The sequence below is a fragment of the Arachis stenosperma genome, chromosome 9 (genome assembly GCF_014773155.1).
Source record: "Arachis stenosperma cultivar V10309 chromosome 9, arast.V10309.gnm1.PFL2, whole genome shotgun sequence".
NCBI classification, from domain to species: Eukaryota; Viridiplantae; Streptophyta; class Magnoliopsida; order Fabales; family Fabaceae; genus Arachis; species Arachis stenosperma.
Genome location: NC_080385.1, coordinates 108,319,554 through 108,341,006, shown reverse-complemented (window position 1 = coordinate 108,341,006; position 21,453 = coordinate 108,319,554). Strand labels below are relative to the sequence as shown.

The following is a 21,453-nucleotide window of genomic DNA, read 5'->3' as shown; positions in this document are numbered from 1 at the left end:
TCTCTCTCCTCCTCAAAAATTAAAAAATATATATATCTTTTCCTTTTTTCTCTCAAAATTTCAAAAATTTGGGTTGACTTAGTCAAAAAATTTTTAAAATTAGTTGTTTCTTGTAAGTCAAGTCAAATTTTCAAATTTTAAAAATCTTATCTTCTTAAAACTTTTTCAAAAATTAAATCTTTTTCATTTTTCTTATTTTACGAAAATCCTTTAAAATATTTTTCAAAAATCTTTTTCTTAGTTTTATCTTTATTTTCAAAAATTATGCTAACAATTAATATGATTGATTCAAAAATTTGAAGTTTGTTACTTTCTTGTTAATAAAGGTTCAATCTTTAAATTCTATAATTTTATCTTTTAGTTTCTTGTTAGTAAAGTAATCAATTTTAATTTTAATCATATCTTTTTATCTTATCTTTTATATCATATCTTTTTCAAAATTTTATCTTTTTTAAAAAAATTTTGATTTTAAAATATTTTTTCTAACTTCTTATCTTCTTATCTTTTAAAAATTAATTTTCAAATCTTTTTCAACTAACTATTTGACTTTTTGTTTGTTTCTTATCTTTTTCAAAACCACCTAACTACTTTTCTCTCTCTAATTTTCGAAAATACCTCCTTTTTTTTTCAAAAATTCTTTTAAATTAATTAATTGTTTTAATTTTTAATTTTAATTTTATTTCTTATCTTAATTTTCAAAAATCATTAACTCCTTTTCAAAATTATTTTCGAAAACTTATGTCTCTCATCTTATTCTATTTATTTATTCATTTACTAACACTTCTCTTCATCTCAAATCTCTGCCCCTATCCTCACCCTTGTGTTTGGATTCTCCTTTCTTTATTCTTTTCTTCTTCTACTAACAAGAAGGAACCTCTTTACTGTGACATAGAGGATTCCTCTTCTTTTTCTGTTCTCTTCTCTTTCATATGAGCAGGAACAAGGAAAAAGGCAATCTTGTTGAAGCTGATCCAGAACCTGAAAGGACTCTGAAGAGGAAACTAAGAAAAGCTAAATTACAACAATCCAGAGACAACCTTGCTGAAATTTTCGAACAAGAAAAGGAGATGGCAGCCAAACCCAACAACAATAATGCAAGAAGGATGCTTGGTGATTATACTGCACCTACGTCCAAGTTTGATGGAAGAAGCATCTCAATTCCTGTCATTCGAGCAAACAATTTTGAGCTAAAACCTTAATTAGTTGCTCTAATGCAACAGAACTGCAAGTTTCATGGACTTCCATCAGAAGATCCTTACCAGTTCTTAACTGAGTTCTTGCATATCTGTGAGACTATTAAGACTAATGGAGTAGATCCTGAAGTCTACAGGCTCATACTTTTCCCCTTTTATTTCCCCTTTTACTGTAAGAGACAGAGGTAGAACATGGTTGGACTCACAACCTAAAGATATCTTGGACTCTTGGGATAAGCTAGTCACGGCCTTCTTGGATAAATTCTTTCCTCCTCAAAAGTTGAGCAAGCTTAGAGTGGATGTTCAGACCTTCAAGCAAAAAGATGGTGAATCCCTCTATGAAGCTTAGGAAAGATACAAGCAGATGACCAAAAAGTGTCCTTCTGACATGTTTTCAAAATGGACCATATTAGATATATTCTATTATGGTCTATCTGAGTTTTCCAAAATGTCATTGGACCATTCTGCAGGTGGATCCATTCACCTAAAGAAAATGCATGCAGAAGCTCAAGAACTTATTGACATGGTTACAAATAACCAATTCATCTACACTTCTGAGAGGAATTCCGTGAATAATGGGATGCCTCAGAGGAAGGGAGTTCTTGAAATTGATGCTCTGAATGCCATATTGGCTCAGAACAAAGTGTTGACTTAGCAAGTCAACATGATTTCTCAAAGTCTAAATGGATGGCAAAATACATCCAACAGTACTAAAGAGGCATCTTCTGAAGAAGAAGCTTATGATCCTGAGAACCCTGCAATGGCAGAGGTAAATTACATGGGTGAACCTTATGGAAACACCTATAATTCATCATGGAGAAATCATCCAAATTTCTCATGGAAGGATCAACAAAAGCCTCAACAAGGCTTTAATAATGGTGGAAGAAACAGGTTTAACAATAGCAAGCCTTTTCCATCATCTTCTCAGCAACAGATAGAGAATTCTGAGCAGAGCTCCTCTAATTTAGCAAATATAGTCTCTAATCTGTCTAAGGCCACTTTAAATTTCATGAGTGAAACAAGGTCCTCCATCAGAAATTTGGAGGCACAAGTGGGCCAGCTGAGTAAGAAAGTAACTGAAACTCCTCCTAGTACTCTCCCAAGCAATACAGAAGAGAATCCAAAGAGAGGAAGAAAAAACAGAGGCTGCAATTATGGGCCTCATCAATGGCTTGCGAGAAGGACCTTTTAGCCAACCTGTATCGAAAAAACACCCCACATCTCTGAACGAAGTGCAAGAACGAGCAGAGAAGTACATCAACTTGGGGAAAAACTCTCGACTAGGAGAGACCTCAAAATCTGGATCCACCTATCCTTCTCGGGATAAGGATAAAGAGTCCAAAAAGAAGGAAGATCAACATGGGGAAAAAATAAAAAAATACCACAATTACACCCCTCTTCGGGTGTCCCTCGTGGATGTCTACAGAGAAGTTTGCCACACTGAAAAAATACCCCCAGCTCGACTACTCAAAGGCAAAAAAGGAGGAGGAAATTAGACCGAATATTGTGAATACCATCGAATCCGCGGGCATTCCACCAAGGAATATTTTAATTTAAAGAATGTCATAGAAAAACTAGTGAGAGAAGGTAAATTAGATCGGTACCTGGCCACCCGGAATGATGAGCAAAGAAAAAGAAGAAGGGACAAAGATGTCGGACGAACCGAGCGATCACCTCGTACACCGAAAAGACATGTCCACATGATACACGGTGGATTTACGGGAGGAGGAATCTCCAAATCATCTCGTAAAAGATATCTTAAAGAAGTATATCATGTTGAGGGGAAAGAGAAAGCACCCGACATCCCGGATGAAAACAATACATCAATGAGAAGTTAGTTCAAAGAGTTAAATACATTCTATATGTATGGATAAAAGAAGGGCTCAAAAGTCCTCTTTATTGAAAAAAAGAATTGTAAGAAAAAGACCTTTCCTTTCCCTTCGTTAGAAATTCTAAAAAGTCCATTCTGGAAAAGAGTCATAAAGTAATAAAAAAGGGGTTGAAATCTACACATTGATTTATTTTTGTGATCTTTTGTGAACCGTATGCATCAAAAGATGCATGTACGGCTCTTAAAGGATAAAATCTTATCCTAATCAACCGACTTTATAGAGAAAGACTACTTTTTTTAGGCCAAGAGGTTGATAGTGAAACATCGAATCAACTTATTGGCCTTATAATATACCTTAGTATGGAGGACGAGAACAAAGATTTGTATCTGTTTATAAATTCTCCAGGCGGATGGGTAATACTCGGAATAGCAATTTATGATACTATGCAATTTGTACGACCCGCTGTACAGACAGTATGCATGGGATTAGCTGCTTCAATGGGATCTTTTCTTTTGGCAGGAGGAAAAATTACCAAACGTCTAGCATTCCCTCACGCTTGGCGCCAATGAGTCCTTTAAAAAAAAAGAAGACTACGCCTTCGCCAAATAAATATTAAGTAATAATAGCATGGCACTTCGAGTTCGATATTAATTTTTTCTCAAAAACCATTCGATTCTGTATCGAAAGAGTAGTATGAAAAAACCCGTAGTTACCATTTCATATGATCTATCGGAAGCCTATTTCAGTGTTACAAACTGTTTAGTTTTCGGTTTTTACACCGGAAAGGTTTAAACAATATTTATGTTATGCAAGAATATATATATATATATATATATATATATATATATATATATTCTAACTATTTGAAAAAAAAAGACACTTTGGGATTGCTGAAGAACAGACGAAATAATAAAGTAACGGAACCATCATAGTATTTTATAAATACTTCAAACAAAAAAGGAAGGATGGTTATTGGATCATTTACTGATGCTGATCTGGGTCTGATAGACCTAGTATATGTTCTATTTCTTTGATGGAAGGTCTAAATCAATTCCATAGTAGAGCCGTATGCAATCCGCAAAAGATGCCTGTACGGTTGTTCGATTCTATCTTTTTCCTCTCTCTCGCCTTATCGTGCGGCAGAGAGGAAACCAGTATTTTGTTATATCATTAGGGTAATGATCCATCAACCCGCTAGTTCTTTTTTTGAAGCACAAACGGGAGAATTTATCCTGGAAGCAGAAGAACTACTAAAGCTGCGCGAAATTATCACAAGAGTTTATGTACAAAGAATGGGCAAACCTGTATGGCTTGTATCCGAAGACATGGAAAGGGATGCTTTTATGTCAGCAGCAGAAGCTCAAGCCCACGGAATTGTTGATCTTGTCGCGGTTGCGAATTAGCAGCAATGATTCCGCGCAAATGCACGATTTTCTATTTTTTTTATTCATCTAATCTTCTTATTATCTTATCGGATTTCTTATAACTTATAATATTTATATAAAAAATTTCTATTAATTAATTTATAACTGATTTTTAAACATCGGGTTAAGATTGATCTAAACCAACTCAGTATGTATACGACTCACCATACCAACTATGAAACAACTTATTAGAAACACAAGACAGCCAATCCGAAATGTCACAAAATCCCCCGCTCTTCGGGGATGTCCTCAGCGCCGAGGAACCTGTACTAGGGTGTATGTGCGACTCGTTCAGATCATAGACTAAGACAAAAAAAAGGAAAAAAGATTTTCCAGTATCGATGTATCGGTTAAGATAGTGAATGGAGCTCTTCCGTGATCCCTTCACCATCTTAACTGAAAAAAATCTATAAAATTTAGAAATGGATAATAAAAAAATGATATCTATATATATTATTCTATTGTGTATCAAATTTATGGTTTTTTGGTTGGTAGAAATCCAATCACCTCAATTTACAATTTAAGATGAGACAAATTTCCCTATTGGTAGCAAATGCTTACCTATTAAGCGGGGGAAATCCTTTATTTTCAATAAATAGCGGAAAAATTATGCTCTTATTTTGCTTTTTGAAAGAACGAACTACGAGGGTCAGCTACCCAGCTAATATGCATACTTAAATACCGTAGCAGATCTCTTACAAGATCAATTCAGATTGGCTCTGGTTCGTTTAGAAAATATGGTTAGAGGAACTATATGTGGAGCAATTAGACTTAAATTGATACCGACTCCTCAGAATTTGGTGACTTCAACTCCACCAACAACTACTTTTGAATCTTATTTTGGATTACATCCATTATCTCAAGTTCTGGATCGAACCAATCCTTTGACCCAAATAGTTCATGGTAGAAAATTGAGTTATTTGGGCCCCGGAGGGGTGACGGGGCGAACTGCTAGTTTTCGGATACGAGATATCCATCCTAGTCATTATGGACGCATTTGTCCAATTGATACGTCTGAAGGAATCAATGATGGACTTATTGGATCTCTAGCTATTCATGGGAGAATTGGTTGTTGGGGGTCTATAGAAAGTCCATTTTATGAAATTGATAAGAGATAAAAAAGAATACGGATGCTTTTTTTACCACCAAGTAGAGATGAATACTATATGGTAGCTACAGGAAATTCTTTAGCACTGAATCGAAGTATTCGGGAGGAACAGATTGTCCCAGCGCGATATCGTCAAGAATTTCTGACTATTGCATGGGAAGAGGTTCATCTCCGAAGTATTTTCCCCTTTCAATATTTTTCTATTGGAGCTTCGCTCATTCCTTTTATCGAGCATAATGATGCGAATCGAGCTTTAATGAGTTCAAATATGCAACGTCAAGCAGTTCCACTTTTTCAGTCCGAAAAGTGCATTGTGGGAACGGGATTGGAATGCCAAGTAGCCTTAGATTCGGGGGCTTCCACTATAGCGGAACACGAGGGAAAGATCTTTTATACCGATACTGAAAAGATCCTTCTATTGGGCAATGAGGAGACTTTAAACATCCCATTGGTTATGTATCAAGGTTCTAATAAAAATACTTGCATGCATCAAAAACCTCAAGTTCAACGCGGTAAATGCATAAAAAGGGGTCAAATTTTAGCGGACGGTGCTGCTACAATTTGCGGCGAACTTGCTTTGGGAAAAAACATATTAGTAGTTTATATGCCATGGGAGGGTTACAATTCTGAAGATGCTGTACTCATCAGCGAACGTCTGGTCTATGAAGATATTTATACTTCTTTTCACATACGGAAATATGAAATTCAAACTCATGTGACAAGCCACGGTCCTGAAAAAATCACTAAGGAAATCCCACACCTAGAAGCCCATTTACTCCGAAATTTAGACAAAAATGGAATTGTTACCCCCGGATCTTGGGTAGAGACGGGCGATATTTTAGTGGGGAAATTAACGCCTCAAATGGTACAAGAATCCTCGTATGCCCCGGAAGATAGATTATTACGAGCTATACTTGGAATTCAGGTATCCTCCTCAAAGGAAACTTGTCTAAAACTACCTATAGGCGGTAGAGGTCGAGTTGTTGATGTAAGATGGATTCAAAAAAAAAGAGGTTCCAATTATAATCCAGAAACTATTAGAATATATATATTGCAGAAACGTGAAATCAAAGTAGGTGATAAAGTGGCCGGGAGACATGGAAATAAGGGTATCGTTTCCAAAATTTTGCCTAGACAGGATATGCCTTATTTGCAAAATGGAAGACCCGTTGATATGGTCTTCAACCCATTAGGAGTTCCGTCAAGAATGAATGTAGGACAGATATTTGAATGCTCACTCGGATTAGCGGGGGATATGCTAGATAGACATTATCGAATAGCACCCTTTGATGAGAGATATGAGCAAGAGGCTTCGAGAAAACTAGTATTTTCTGAATTATATGAAGCCAGTAAACAAACGTCGAATCCGTGGATATTTGAACCCGAGTATCCGGGCAAAAGCAGAATATTTGATGGAAGAACAGGGAATCCTTTTGAACAGCCTGTTATAATAGGAAAGCCTTATATCTTGAAATTAATTCATCAAGTTGATGATAAAATACACGGACGTTCTTGTGGGCATTATGCACTTGTTACGCAACAACCCCTTAGAGGAAGGGCTAAACAAGGAGGACAGCGCGTAGGTGAGATGGAGGTTTGGGCTCTCGAGGGATTTGGTGTTGCTCATATTTTGCAAGAGATGCTTACTTATAAATCTGATCATATTAAAGCTCGGCAAATAGTACTCGCGACTACGATCATTGGACGAACAATACCAAAACCCGCGAACGCTCCAGAATCCTTTCGATTACTCGTTCGAGAACTACGATCTTTAGCTATGGAATTGAATCATTTCCTTGTATCTGAGAAGAACTTCAGGATTCATAGGAAGGAAGCTTAATTGGATGGAATCATCATTTTTACTCTATGATTGATCAATATAAACATCAACAACTCCGAATTGGATCGGTCTCTCCTCAACAAATAATTGCTTGGGCAAAAAAAATCTTACCTAATGGAGAGATAGTTGGGGAGGTAACAAAGCCCTATACTTTTCATTACAAAACTAATAAGCCTGAAAAAGATGGATTATTTTGCGAAAGAATTTTTGGACCTGTAAAAAGTGGAATTTGTGCTTGTGGAAATTATCGAGTGATCGGAGAGAAAAAAAAAGACAACCAAAAATTTTGCGAACAATGTGGGGTAGAATTTGTTGATTCTCGGATACGTAGATATCAAATGGGCTATATAAAACTCGCATGCCCAGTAACCCATGTGTGGTATTTGAAACGTCTTCCTAGTTATATCGCGAATCTTTTGGATAAACCTCTTAAAGAATTAGAAGGTCTAGTTTACTGCGATGTGTGATTTGATCAAAATTTTTATTGTACAGATTTTGAACAATAAACTGTCATTCCAATCAATTGATTTGGGATGTCCCAGATCTGACGTGTCTCTGGAAGTGAGTAACATGAAACTCAGAATTTTGGGTATAGGGAATATTTCCCATTTAATTGAAAAGGGGAATAGATCTATGGTTTAGTAACAAAGAAATATAAGCTTTACCTCGTAAAAAAGGACCTTTTGTGGGAATTTACTATAATTCCATTATTCCATTTCTTTTCTAAAGAACGGAATTTGTGTTCAAATCAGCAAAAGTATCATGGTTTTCGAAGTTTATCTATCGCATATAGGCTTATATAATAAGGACATCGTGGCATAACCATCGAGGTTAAGTCTGGGCCTAAAAGATCACATGAAATTATACATAAGATAGACAAGCAAATCTCTTATGAATTTAGGGATACTCTTTAAATTTCAATTAAAAATGAAGGAGATTCTCCATTCGAGGGGAGTAGACTACTCAAAAATTTTATACCTCTTTTCTGCGATAATTGAGAAAAGGAGTTCATCAACAATGAAAAGTTGTTGGGTTTTTCTTTAGTGATAACTTGAGTAAAGAGTAAAAATTTTTAGATTATTTGATTCTCCATTTTATAGAATTTGAACGCAGAAATTCATTATTCTTTATTTTGGACTTAATTATTTAAGCCGGATGAAAGGAAACTTTCACGTCCGATTTTGAAAGGGGGAGATCCCATTGATCCATTGGTTGGATCCTATCCAAATTTTTCGTTTGCTAGACCCGTCGTTAAAAAGCCTACTTTCTTACGATTACGAGGTTTATTCGAATATGAAATCCAATCCTGGAAATATAGCATACCACTTTTTTTTACTATACAGGGTTTCGATACATTTCGAAATAGAGAAATTTCTAGTGGAGCGGGTGCTATTCGAGAACAACTAGGCGATCTGGATTTGACAATTCTTATAAATTCTTCATTAGTAGAGTGGAAAGAATTAGGAGAAGGGGGATCCACGGGCAATGAAAATGAATGGGAGGCTCGAAAAGTTGGAAGAAGAAAAAATTTTTTGGTTCGACGTATAGAATTAGCTAAACATTTTATCCGAACAAATATAAATCCGGAATGGATGGTTTTATGTCTCTTACCAGTTCTTCCCCCCGAATTGAGACCCATTATTCAAATCGATGGGGGAAAACTAATGAGCTCAGATATTAATGAACTCTATCGAAGAGTTATCTATCGGAACAATACTCTTATCGATCTATTAACAACAAGTAGATCTACGCCAAGCGAATTAGTAATGTGCCAGGAGAAATTGGTACAAGAAGCCGTGGATACGCTTCTGGATAATGGAATCCGCGGGCAACCGATGAGGGATGGTCATAATAAGGTTTACAAATCATTTTCAGATATAATTGAAGGTAAAGAGGGAAGATTTCGCGAAACCCTGCTTGGAAAAAGGGTTGATTATTCGGGGCGTTCTGTTATTGTAGTAGGACCATCACTTTCATTACATCGATGTGGATTACCTCGCGAAATAGCAATAGAACTTTTCCAGACATTTGTAATTCGTGGTCTAATTCGAAAGCATTTTGCTTCGAACATGGGAATTGCTAAGAGTAAAATTCGGGAAAAAGAACCGATTGTATGGGAAATCCTTCAAGAAATTATGCAGGGGCATCCCGTCTTGCTAAATAGAGCGCCTACTCTGCATAGATTAGGCATACAGGCATTCCAACCTATTTTAGTGGAAGGGCGCGCTATTTGTTTACACCCATTAGTTTGTAAGGGATTCAATGCAGACTTTGATGGAGACCAAATGGCTGTTCATGTGCCTTTATCTTTGGAAGCCCAAACGGAAGCTCGTTTACTTATGTTTTCTCATATGAACCTATTGTCTCCGTCGATGGGAGATCCTATTTCCGTACCGACTCAAGATATGCTTATTGGGCTTTATATATTAACGAGCGGGAATCGTCGAGGTATTAGTGCAAACAGGTATAGTCCGTGTAATCGCAGAAATTCTAAAACTGAAAGAATTTACAATAATAACAATAGATATACGAAAAAAAAAAAAGAACCCTTTTTTTGTAATTCCTATGATGCAATTGGAGCTTATCGACAAAAAAAAATAAATTTCGATAGTCCTTTGTGGTTCCGCTGGCGGCTAGATCAGCGCGTTATTTCCTCAAGAGAAGCTCCTATCGAAGTTCATTATGAACCGTTGGGTATCTATCATGAGATTTATGGTCATTATATAGTAGTAAGAAGTATAAAAAAACAAATTCGTTGTATATACATTCGAACTACTGTTGGTCATATTTCTTTTTATCGAGAAATCGAAGAAGCTATACAAGGTTTTTGTCGAGCCCATTTATATAGTATCTAGTTAAGTCAATTTCTGATGCGGATTTGAATTCAAGGATCAATTAGGATCGGGTAGCATCTTAGTTTTTAAAATAAACTTCTACACGAATCAACATAAGCAAAGAAGGGAAGTTTTCAAACCATTGACTAAAACCCATTGTTGAACTTAATCCCACTGAGCAGAATATGGAGGTACTTATGGGAGAACGGGCTGATCTGGTCTTTCACAATAAAGTAATCGGTGGAACTGCCATTAAGCGACTTATTAGTAGATTAATAGATCACTTCGGAATGGCATATACATCACATATACTGGATCAAGTAAAAACTTTGGGGTTCCGGCAAGCTACTGTTACATCCATTTCCTTAGGGGTCGACGATCTTTTAACCATACCGTCTAAGGGGTGGCTTGTTCAAGATGCTGAACAACAAAGTTTTATTTTGGAAAAACACCATCATTATGGAAATGTACATGCAGTAGAAAAATTACGCCAATCCATTGAGATATGGTATGCTACAAGTGAATATTTACGACAAGAAATGAGTCCCAATTTTAGGATGACCGACCCCCTAAATCCAGTTCATATAATGTCTTTCTCAGGCGCTAGAGGAAATGCATCTCAAGTACACCAATTAGTGGGTATGAGAGGATTAATGTCAGATCCACAAGGACAAATGATTGATTTACCCATTCAAAGCAATTTACGCGAGGGACTCTCTTTAACAGAATATATAATTTCTTGTTACGGAGCCCGTAAAGGGGTTGTGGATACTGCTGTACGAACATCAGATGCTGGATATCTTACTCGCAGACTTGTTGAAGTAGTTCAGCACATTGTTGTACGACGGGTGGATTGTGGTACCATTCGAGGAATTTCTATAAATACCCAGAATGAAATAATGCCAGAAAGAATTTTGATACAAACATTAATTGGTCGTGTATTAGCAGACAATATATATATAGGTTCGCGATGTATTGCCATTCGAAATCAAGATATTGGGATTGGACTAATCAATCGTTTAATAAATTTTCAAACACAATCAATATCTATTCGAACCCCTTTTACTTGTAGGAATACATCTTGGATCTGTCGATTGTGTTATGGGCGGAGTCCTACTCATGGAAACTTGGTGGAATTAGGCGAAGCTGTAGGTATTATTGCGGGCCAATCGATTGGAGAACCTGGTACTCAACTAACATTAAGAACTTTTCATACAGGTGGAGTATTCACAGGAGGTACTGCAGAACACGTGCGAGCTCCGTCTAATGGAAAAATAAGATTCAATCAAGATTTGGTTTATCCCACGCGTACACGTCACGGTCATCCTGCTTTTTTATCTTATATAGACTTATATGTAACTATTGAAAGTGATGACATTCTACATAATGTTAGAATTCCACCGAAAAGCTTTTTATTAGTTCAAAATAATCAATACGTAGAATCAGAGCAAGTGATTGCCGAGATTCGCGCGGGAACATACACTTTAAATTTGAAGGAAAAAGTTCGAAAATATATTTATTCTAACTCACAGGGAGAAATGCATTGGAGTACTGATGTATATCATGCATCTGAATTTAATGGGGGTAACATACATATCTTATCAAAGACAAGTCATTTATGGATATTATCGGGAAAGTCGTGTAAGTGGAGTGACTTATCTTTTTCACTCTTCAAGGATCAAGACCAAATGCACACCCATTCTCGTTCTCTTGGAGAAAAAGCTATTTCTAACTCTTTTTTAAATAATGATTTTGTCGAAAATAACCTAAATCTAGTAAGACATAAATTGTTTAGTTCAAAACCTTACGCTAAATCAGGATTCAATTCAATTCTATATAATTCTCATTTTAGACATCCTATTATTTCCCCGATAACTTCAGATTTATTGGCAAAAAGGCGACGAAATAGATTCATCATGCCATTTCCATTCCAATCGATTGAAGACCCTGACAAACAATTAACGTCTTCTTCCGATATCTCGATTGAAATACCTGTGAATGGTATTTTTCGTAGAAATAGTATCCTTGCTCATTTCGACGATCCTCAATATAGAACACAAAATTCGGGAATTCCGAAATATAAGACTATTGGAACCCCCCCTCTTTTTAAAAAAGAGGATTTAATTGAATATGAAGGAGTCAAAGAATGTAAACCAAAATACCAAATCAAAGTAGAGCGATTTTTTTTCATTCCCGAAGAAGTGCATCTTTTATCCGAACCTTCTTCCATAATGGTAAGGAACAACAGTATTATTGAAACAAATACACCAATCACTTTTAATATAAAAAGTCGAGTAGGCGGATTGGTGCGAATGGAGAAGAAAAAAAAAAAGATTGAATTACAAATATTTTCTGGGGATATCCATTTTCCTGGCGAAATGGATAAGGTATACCGACACAGTGGTATTTTGATACAACCCGAAAGGTTAAAAAAAGATTCAAAGGAATCAAAAAAAATTAAAAATTGGATCTCTGTCCAATGGATCACAATTATCAAGAAAAAGTATTTTGTTTTGGTTCGACCTGTAATTCTATATGAAATTACAAACGGTATCAATTTAGTAAAACTTTTTCCACAAGATCTGTTCCGGGAAAGGGATAATTTGGAGCTTAAAGCTCTCAATTATATTCTTTATGGAAATGGGAAATCAATTCGTAAAATTTCTCACACAAGCATTCAATTAGTTCGAACTTGTTTAGTATTGAATTGGGATCGAGATAAAAAAAGTTCTTCGATAGAAGAATCCCGTGCTTCTTTTGTTGAAGTAAATATAAATGGTCTGATTGGAGATTTTCTAAGAATTGATCCAACGAAATCGCGGATTTCCTATATCAGAAAAAGAAATGATCCATCCGGTTCAGAATGGATCTCGGATAATGAGTCAGATCAAATCAATATTAATCCATTTTTTCCTATTTCTTTCCAGAAAAAAATTCAACAATCACATATCCAAAATCATGAAACGATTCATGTGTTGTTGAACAGAAATACAGAATGCCAATCTTTGATAATTTTGTCATCATATGATTGTTTTGAAATAGGACCTTTTAGCAATGTAAAATACTACAACGAGCTGAAAATAAAAAAGAGAATAAAAAAAATAAAAAAGGATCTTCAAATTCCAATTAAGAATTCATTAGGTCCCGTAGGAATAGCACTTCAAGTTTCAAATTTTTATTCAGTTTACCTTTTAATAACTCATAATCAGATCTCGATGAATAAAAATTTGAAACTTGACAAGTTTTTTTTAACTTGTCAAGCATTAAAAATTTTTTTAATGGACGAAACCGAGATAATTTATAAGCCCGATCCATGCAGCAACATAAAATTAAATACATTCCGTTTGAATTGGGATTTTCTCCATCATGATTATGATTCTAAATATTGTGAAAAAACGATTACAATAATTAGCCTGGGACAATTTATTTGTGAAAATGTATGTCTATCTCAAACAAAAAATGGACTAGAACTAAAATTAAAATCGGGACAAGTTTTAATTGTTAAAATGGATTCCATATTAATAAGATCGGCTAATACCTATTTGGCGACTCCAGGAGCAACAGTTCATGGACATTTTGGAGAAATCTTTTTTGAAGGAGATATATTAGTAACATTTATATATGAAAAATCGAGATCAGGTGATATAACCCAAGGTCTTCCAAAAGTGGAACAGGTATTAGAAGTTCGTTCGATTGATTCAATATCGATTAACCTAGGGAAGAGGGTTGACGCTTGGAACGAACATATAACCAAAATTCTCGGCATTCCTTGGGGATTCTTTATTTGTACTGAGCTAACTATTGTCCAAAGTCGAATTTCTTTGGTTAATAAAATCCAAAGGGTTTATCGATCCCAAGGAGTGCATATACATAATAGACATATTGAGATTATCGTACGCCAAATAACATCAAAAGTATTGGTTTCAGAAGATGGAATGTCTAATGTTTTTTCACCCAGCGAGCTAATTGGATTGTTTCGAGCTGAACGAGCGGGACGTGCCTTAGAAGAAGTAATTTGTTACCGAGCTCTATTATTGGGAATAACAAAAACATCTTTGAATACCCAAAGTTTCATATCCGAAGCGAGTTTTCAAGAAACTACTAGAGTTTTAGCAAAAGCTGCTCTCCGAGGTCGTATCGATTGGTTGAAAGGTCTGAAAGAGAACGTTGTTTTGGGGGGAATGATACCCGTTGGTACCGGATTCAAAAGGGTAACACAGCCTTCAAAGCAAAGACAACTTATTAAGATTGCTCCGAAAAAAAAGAATTTACTCGAGGAAAAAATAAAAGATATCCTGTTCCACCATAGAGAATTTGTTTTTTAATTTCAAGAATTTATGTGATACGTTGCAGCAATCATTTCCGAAGATTTGATAATTGCTAAAAGCCTATTTTTTCGAATTTATAATTCTTAAATTTAAATAAAGGCGTTTGATTACATTTTTGAAAGAGAATAAAGAAAAAAGTAAAAAAAATTGAATGGCCTGACCATGTATCAAGAGCCAATCTTCGATAAAAGAGAAGGTTCCATCGGAACAAAACTTTTCTTATTTCAGGATACCCTGTCTCTTTTTTTGTGGGGATCAATGACAAAAAGATACTGGAACATAACGTTGGAAGAGATGATGGAAGCGGGAGTTCATTTTGGCCATGGTACTAGAAAATGGAATCCCAGAATGGCACCTTATATATCCACAAAACGTAAGGGTATTCATATTCTAAATCTTACAAGAACTGCTCGCTTTTTATCAGAAGCTTGTGATTTGGTTTTTGATGCAGCAAGTAAGGGGAAACAATTTTTAATTGTTGGCACAAAAAATAAAGCTGCGGATTTAATAGCACGGGCTGCAACAAGAGCTCGGTGTCATTATGTTAATAAGAAATGGCTCGGCGGTATGTTAACCAATTGGTATACTACAGAAACGAGACTTCATAAGTTCAGGTCCTTGAGAACAGAACAAAAAACGGGCAGAATCCATAGTTTGCCAAAAAGATACTGCTATTTTGAAGAGACAGTTATCGCACTTGGAAACCTATCTGGGTGGCATTAAATATATGACTGGCTTACCCGATATTGTCATAATCGTTGATCAGCAAGAGGAGTATACCGCTCTTAGAGAATGTATCACTTTGGGAATTCCAACGATTTGTTTAATCGATACAAATTGTGACCCCAATCTCGCGGATATTTCGATTCCAGCTAATGATGATGCTATAGCTTCAATTCGGTTAATTCTTAACAAATTAGTATTTGCAATTTGTGAAGGTCGTTCTAGCTATATACGAAATTCTTAATTAATAATAAAATAAATTATTCCATTGAGAACTTCATAGATTTATAGAATCGGTTACTATAACTAATTTACTAAATCGCGCAAAAAACAAAAAACCCAGAAATATTAAGTGATTAGTCGATATTCAAAATAAAAGATTTAACAGACAATTGAAAAAATAGATGATTGAATCAAAATAATTCCTTTCAAGTTCTATTTATTTTGAGGGCAATATGAATATTCTATTATGTTCCATCAACACATTAAAAAGATTATATGAGATATCTTCCGTGGAAGTAGGTCAACATCTCTATTGGCAATTAGGGGGGTTCCAAGTGCATGCCCAAGTACTTATAACTTCTTGGGTCGTAATTGCTATCTTATTGGTTTCAGCCATTTTAGTTGTTAGAAATCCGCAAACCATTCCCACTTTTGGTCAGAATTTCTTTGAATATATCCTTGAATTCATTCGAGATGTAAGTAAAACTCAGATTGGGGAAGAATATGGTCCGTGGGTTCCCTTTGTTGGAACTATGTTCTTATTTATTTTTGTTTCAAATTGGTCGGGGGCTCTTTTGCCTTGGAAAATAATACAGTTACCTCATGGGGAGTTAGCTGCACCCACAAATGATATAAATACTACTGTTGCATTAGCTTTACTTACATCAGTAGCATATTTCTATGCGGGTCTTTCGAAAAAGGGATTAGCTTATTTTGGTAAATACATCCAACCAACTCCAATCCTTCTACCAATTAACATCTTAGAAGATTTCACAAAACCCCTGTCGCTTAGCTTTCGACTTTTCGGAAATATATTAGCTGATGAATTAGTAGTTGTTGTTCTTGTTTCTTTAGTACCCTTAGTAGTTCCTATACCTGTCATGTTCCTTGGATTATTTACAAGCGGTATTCAAGCCCTTATTTTTGCTACTTTAGCTGCGGCTTATATAGGTGAATCCATGGAAGGCCATCATTAACTTAACAAATTTAGGAAATAGTCTTTTTTTTTTAGTTTCTAGTTTAGTTTGACTCGCCACAATATATGTGCGGCTAAAGATTATATACTTAGGTAACAAAAATACATAAAAGATAAACAAATAAGTTTTGAATTCTGATTCTATTAATTGAATATTCATAAATACGGGGTTAAATTAAATGCAATCAAAGTATAAATAAATATATGATTTGGTAAAAAAATAGAAAAGATTACTTGAGAGCTGTAAAAAAAATAGGAAAAAGATTCATTATTTAAAAGATGTTTTTCCTATTTTTTTTACTAAACTAAAAAGAATCTTTGTTTTCAATTTTTTTCAATAACTTTTTGGTATTATTTTTGTTGTATTTTATTTTGTTCATTCAATCTATAACATAAATATTTTTTATCGAATTAAACTACATGCTTCACCGCTTGTGCGGGCCCCCGTCAATTCCTTTGAGTTTTATTCTTGCGAATGTACTCCCCAGGCAGGATATTTAAGGCGTTAGCTACAGCATTGCACGGGTCGATACGCGCAGCGCCTAGTATCCATCGTATCATCTCGGGACACGACAATCCCATGGTCATCATTATTCTATTGGCAAACGCAAATCTCCACCGCACACTGATAGACAAAGGGAGCTCCACTAACATCTTGTTTAAAACTGCCTTCGACAAGCTCGGCCTGGAAGAAAAAAAACTTAGAGCATATCCGAATAGCCTGTTCGGACTGGAAGACACCCCGGTTCAACCACTTGGATACATCTCACTACACACAACCTTCGGAAAAAGAAACCAGTCAAGAACACTCAAGATAGACTACATCGTGGTCGACGTGAGTTCAGCCTACAACGCCTTAATAGGTCGAACAACATTAAATCAACTCGGTGCAATAGTCTCGACTCCACATCTATGCATGAAATTTCCAACTACAGAGGGGATAGCTACAATAAAAGCAGACCAGAAGACGGCGCGCCACTGTTGCAACGAATGTCTAAACCTCAGAGATAGAGGAGAAGAATTCCACATAATCGAACTCGGTGGAATTCAGAGGCAGGAAGAACTCCGCCCACAACCTGAAGGTGAAGTAGAGAAAGTTTAGATCGGAGACATCCCGAACAAAATAACCAATATTGGTACGATCCTAAAAGGAGACCAAAAAGAATCACTCGTACAGTTCTTACGAGATAACGTCGACCTCTTTGCATGGAAGGCTGCAGACATGCCAGGCAAAGCCCCCAAATTAATGTGACATAAGTTGGCGGTCTACCTAGGATCTCGGCCAGTACAACAGAGAGGAAGAAAACTCAGACCAGAATGATCCCAAGCCGTGGAAGAGCAGGTACAAGCTCTACTAGAGGCAGGATTCATAAGAGAAGTCAAATACCCACTATGGCTAGCTAACGTCGTCTTGGTGAAAAAATCAAATGTGAAGTGGCGAATGTGCACTAACTACACTGATCTCAACAAAGCCTGCCCAAAAGATCCTTATCCACTCCCAAGCATCGATGCTCTGGTATATGCTTCCTCGGGATATAAATACCTCTCGTTTATGGACGCATATTTGGGATACAATCAAATCCCAATGTATTCACCGGATCAAGAAAAATCTTCCTTCTTAACCCCAAAAGCAAACTACTGCTACATCGTCATGCCTTTTGGTCTTAAAAACGTGGGAGATACTTATCAGAGATTAATGAATAAGGTCTTTACGGATCACATCGGAAAAATCATAGAAGTCTATGTGGACGACATGTTAATAAAGACACAAAGTGAAGCGACGCTATTGTCCGACCTGACCTAAGTATTCGACACTATAAGACGGCATGGCATGCGACTCAATCCTGAAAAATGCACCTTCGCAGTGGAAGCTGGCAAATTCTTGGGTTTTATGCTCACACAAAGAGAAATCGAGGCAAATCTGGATAAATGCCGGGCCATACTCGACATGAAGAATCCGACCTGTGTCAAAGAGGTACAACGACTCAACGGGAGGTTGGCAGCCTTGTCCAGATTTCTATGCCACTCTAAGGAAGGGAAAGAAGTTTGAATGGACAACAGAGTGAGAGCAAGCCTTCCAAGATTTCAAAAGATTCCTGGGACAACCACTTTTCCTAACTCGGCCGTGGGAAGGAGAACCACTCATATTGTACCTCGTAATAGGAAGTCGGGCAGTAGCCTCAGCACTAGTTCGAGAAGATGACAGTGAGCAACAACCCGTATACTTCATCAGTAAAGCATTACAAGGATCCGAGCTGAACTACCAAAAAATAGAAAAATTTGCCTACGCTCTCATACTAACATCTCGACAACTTCGTCCATACTTCCAAGCTCACACTATTAGGGTTTGGACCAACCAGCCCATAAAAGGGATTTTACAGAAAATAGACCTAGCGGGCAGAATCTTACAATGGGCAGTCGAGTTGTCTGAATTCGATCTTCAATACGGAGCTTGAATAACCATTAAATCATAATACCTGGCCGACTTTATTGCAGAATTTACAAACACACCAAAAATCCCCACAGAATGGAATCTCTATGTGGACGGTTCCTAAATAAAATTGGAAGTGGCGCGGGTGTGATAATTGAAAGCAATCAAGGAATCCAAATCGAACTCTCCCTCAAATTCAGGTTCCCTGCCTCAAACAACCAAGCAGAATATGAGGCACTACTAGCTGGTTTGAAGCTGGCTAGGGAGGTTGGAGCTCAAAAGCTTATCATCTTCAGCGACTTACAAGTAGTCACTTCACAAATAACAGGAAGCTATCAAGCCAAAGATCCCACCATGAAAAAGTACTTGGACAAAACCAGGGAACAGCTTGGACAACTCAGAGAATATGAGGTCCGTTACATACCCCGAGAACAGAATGCCCGAGCTGACGCACTCTCAAAACTAGCCAGCACTAAACCAGGGGGCAACAATAGAAGCCTCATCCAAGAAATTCTGCTGAACCCATCAATCTCAGAAGAAGAAAAAGTCCTAGCCATAACATGTCAGGATAAAGGATGGATGACTCCCATAATTAATTACCTCAGAACAGAAACACTCCCCACAGAGGAAAAGGAGGCAAAGAGGTTAAAACGGGAGGCACAATACTACACTATCATAAACAACACTCTATACAAAAGAGGGATTTCAATACCATTGTTAAAATGTGTGCTGACTTCCAACACAAAGGAAGTTCTAGAAGAAGTACACAATGGCATTTGTGGCAATCATCTCGGAGCGCAAGCACTTACCAAAAAAGTACTCTAGGTATGATTTTATTGTCCAACCCTACAAAAGAAAACCACAGAGTTCGTAAAGACATGTCCACCATGTCAGAAACATGCCAACTTTCACATCACCCCGCCAGAAGAACTCATCAGCGTGACCTCACCTTGGCCATTCGCAAAATAGGGACTCGACCTTCTTGGACCCTTCCCTCAGGGATCGGGACAAGTTAAATTCCTCATAGTAAGGGTAGACTATTTCACAAAGTGGATCGAGGCAGAACCCCTAGCTAATGCCACTGCTCAAAGAAGTCAAAAATTTCTATATAGGAATATTGTCATAAGGTTCGGGGTTCCATACTCCATTACAACAGAAAATGGTACCCAATTTACAGATGCAGGCTTCAGAAAGTTGGTGGCCAACTTGAACATAAAATAACAATTCACTTCCGTAGAACATCCCCAAGCCAATGGACAAGCCGAAGTTGCCAACAAAGTCATATTGGCTGGGCTGAAACGGAGATTACAGGACGCAAAGGGAGTCTGGGCTGAGGTGCTCCCACAAGTCCTATGGGCATATCGAACAACGCCACATTCCACCACAAAGGAATCACCCTTCCGATTAGCGTACAGAATGGAGGCAATAATCCCAGTAGAGATTGAAGAAGGGTCACCTAGAGTGATCCACTATAGTGAAGAAGCCAACTCCCAACTTCAAAGGAAAGAACTCGACCTACTTTTGGAAGTCCAAGAAAGAGCTCGGATTAGGGAAGAAGCATTAAAATGTCGAATGGCTTCAAGATACAATCAAAAGCTAGTATAGCGAGTTTTTGCTGAGAACGACCTCATCCTAATCTGAAATGATATCAGAACAACCCGACCTGGAGAAGGAAAGCTGGCAGCAAACTGGAAAGGACCCTACCGAGTCATAGAAGTACTGGGAAAGGGTTACTACAGACTGTCCGAACTCGATGGGCGAGAGCTTCCTAGGTCATGGCACGCCTGTAACTTAAGAAGGTACTACAGTTAGGGATGATAAAGGATCTTAGGATAAGGCGCACTCTTTTTCTTGAAAAGGTTTTTTAATGAGGCGCCAAGCCGAGACCTACAAATCACCTGACTTAGAGGATAAAACCCCCGCATGTATATATTTTCATTTTCTTTTGAATAAAATCTGTTTAGATCTTCTACAAATCCTCAAGCCGCATTAATCTAAAACATTCGTCGTCCGATTATAAAGCTATTGATCGGCAGAAAGTGAAAATCAAATTCATTACACGATCACGATAAAGACCAACAGAGATGAAAACCAAATTCATTAAAAGGTTGACTAAACAAAGATTAAACCCAATTTCTACAAAATCGACAAAGATAAAAATAGAATAATGCAAGAAGTTATCGAAAGTGATCCATAAAAAGGACCTGACGAGGTCTTAATAAAATGGATTGCTAAAAAATAACTTAAAGACTAGTCGATGTAAAAAAGTTAGACCAATCGTAATAACCAAAGTTATAAGTAAATCCCTGAAAAGAGGTCTGGCTAGCCCTATAAAAAAGGATTACTATAACTTAGAAGGGCTCAACATGATGAAGTCGGCCCAAAACATAAAAGTTATAAAAGTAATCCCTGAAAGAGACCTGAACAAGGTCCAAGAAAGAGGATTACAAATAACTTAGAAGGGCCCGACATGATGAAGTCGGCCCAAAACATAAAAGTTATAAAAGTAATCCCTGAAAGAGACCTGAACAAGGTCTAAGAA

The 21,453-nt window shown here is 36.8% G+C and overlaps 3 protein-coding genes and 1 pseudogene across 3 annotated transcripts; all 4 read left to right on the top strand.

The window, feature by feature from the left end:
* Positions 1-5,129: 5,129 nt before the first annotated feature.
* Positions 5,130-10,252, top strand: LOC130949802 (DNA-directed RNA polymerase subunit beta-like; annotated as a pseudogene).
* Positions 10,208-14,556, top strand: LOC130950655 (DNA-directed RNA polymerase subunit beta''-like). Its single transcript, XM_057879211.1, has one exon. The coding sequence runs from the start codon at positions 10,417-10,419 to the stop codon at positions 14,554-14,556; it is 4,140 nt and encodes a 1,379-aa protein (XP_057735194.1). The 5' UTR covers positions 10,208-10,416.
* A 165-nt stretch (positions 14,557-14,721) lies between these two features.
* Positions 14,722-15,758, top strand: LOC130950656 (30S ribosomal protein S2, chloroplastic-like). The gene is given in 2 exon segments (XM_057879212.1): positions 14,722-15,221; positions 15,223-15,758. Coding segments are annotated over 2 exon segments (804 nt in total). The 3' UTR covers positions 15,527-15,758.
* On the top strand, positions 15,711-16,699 carry LOC130950657 (ATP synthase subunit a, chloroplastic-like). Its single transcript, XM_057879213.1, has one exon. It carries the CDS (start codon positions 15,738-15,740, stop codon positions 16,479-16,481), a length of 744 nt encoding a protein of 247 aa, XP_057735196.1. The 5' UTR covers positions 15,711-15,737; the 3' UTR covers positions 16,482-16,699.
* The last annotated feature ends 4,754 nt before the right edge of the window (positions 16,700-21,453 follow it).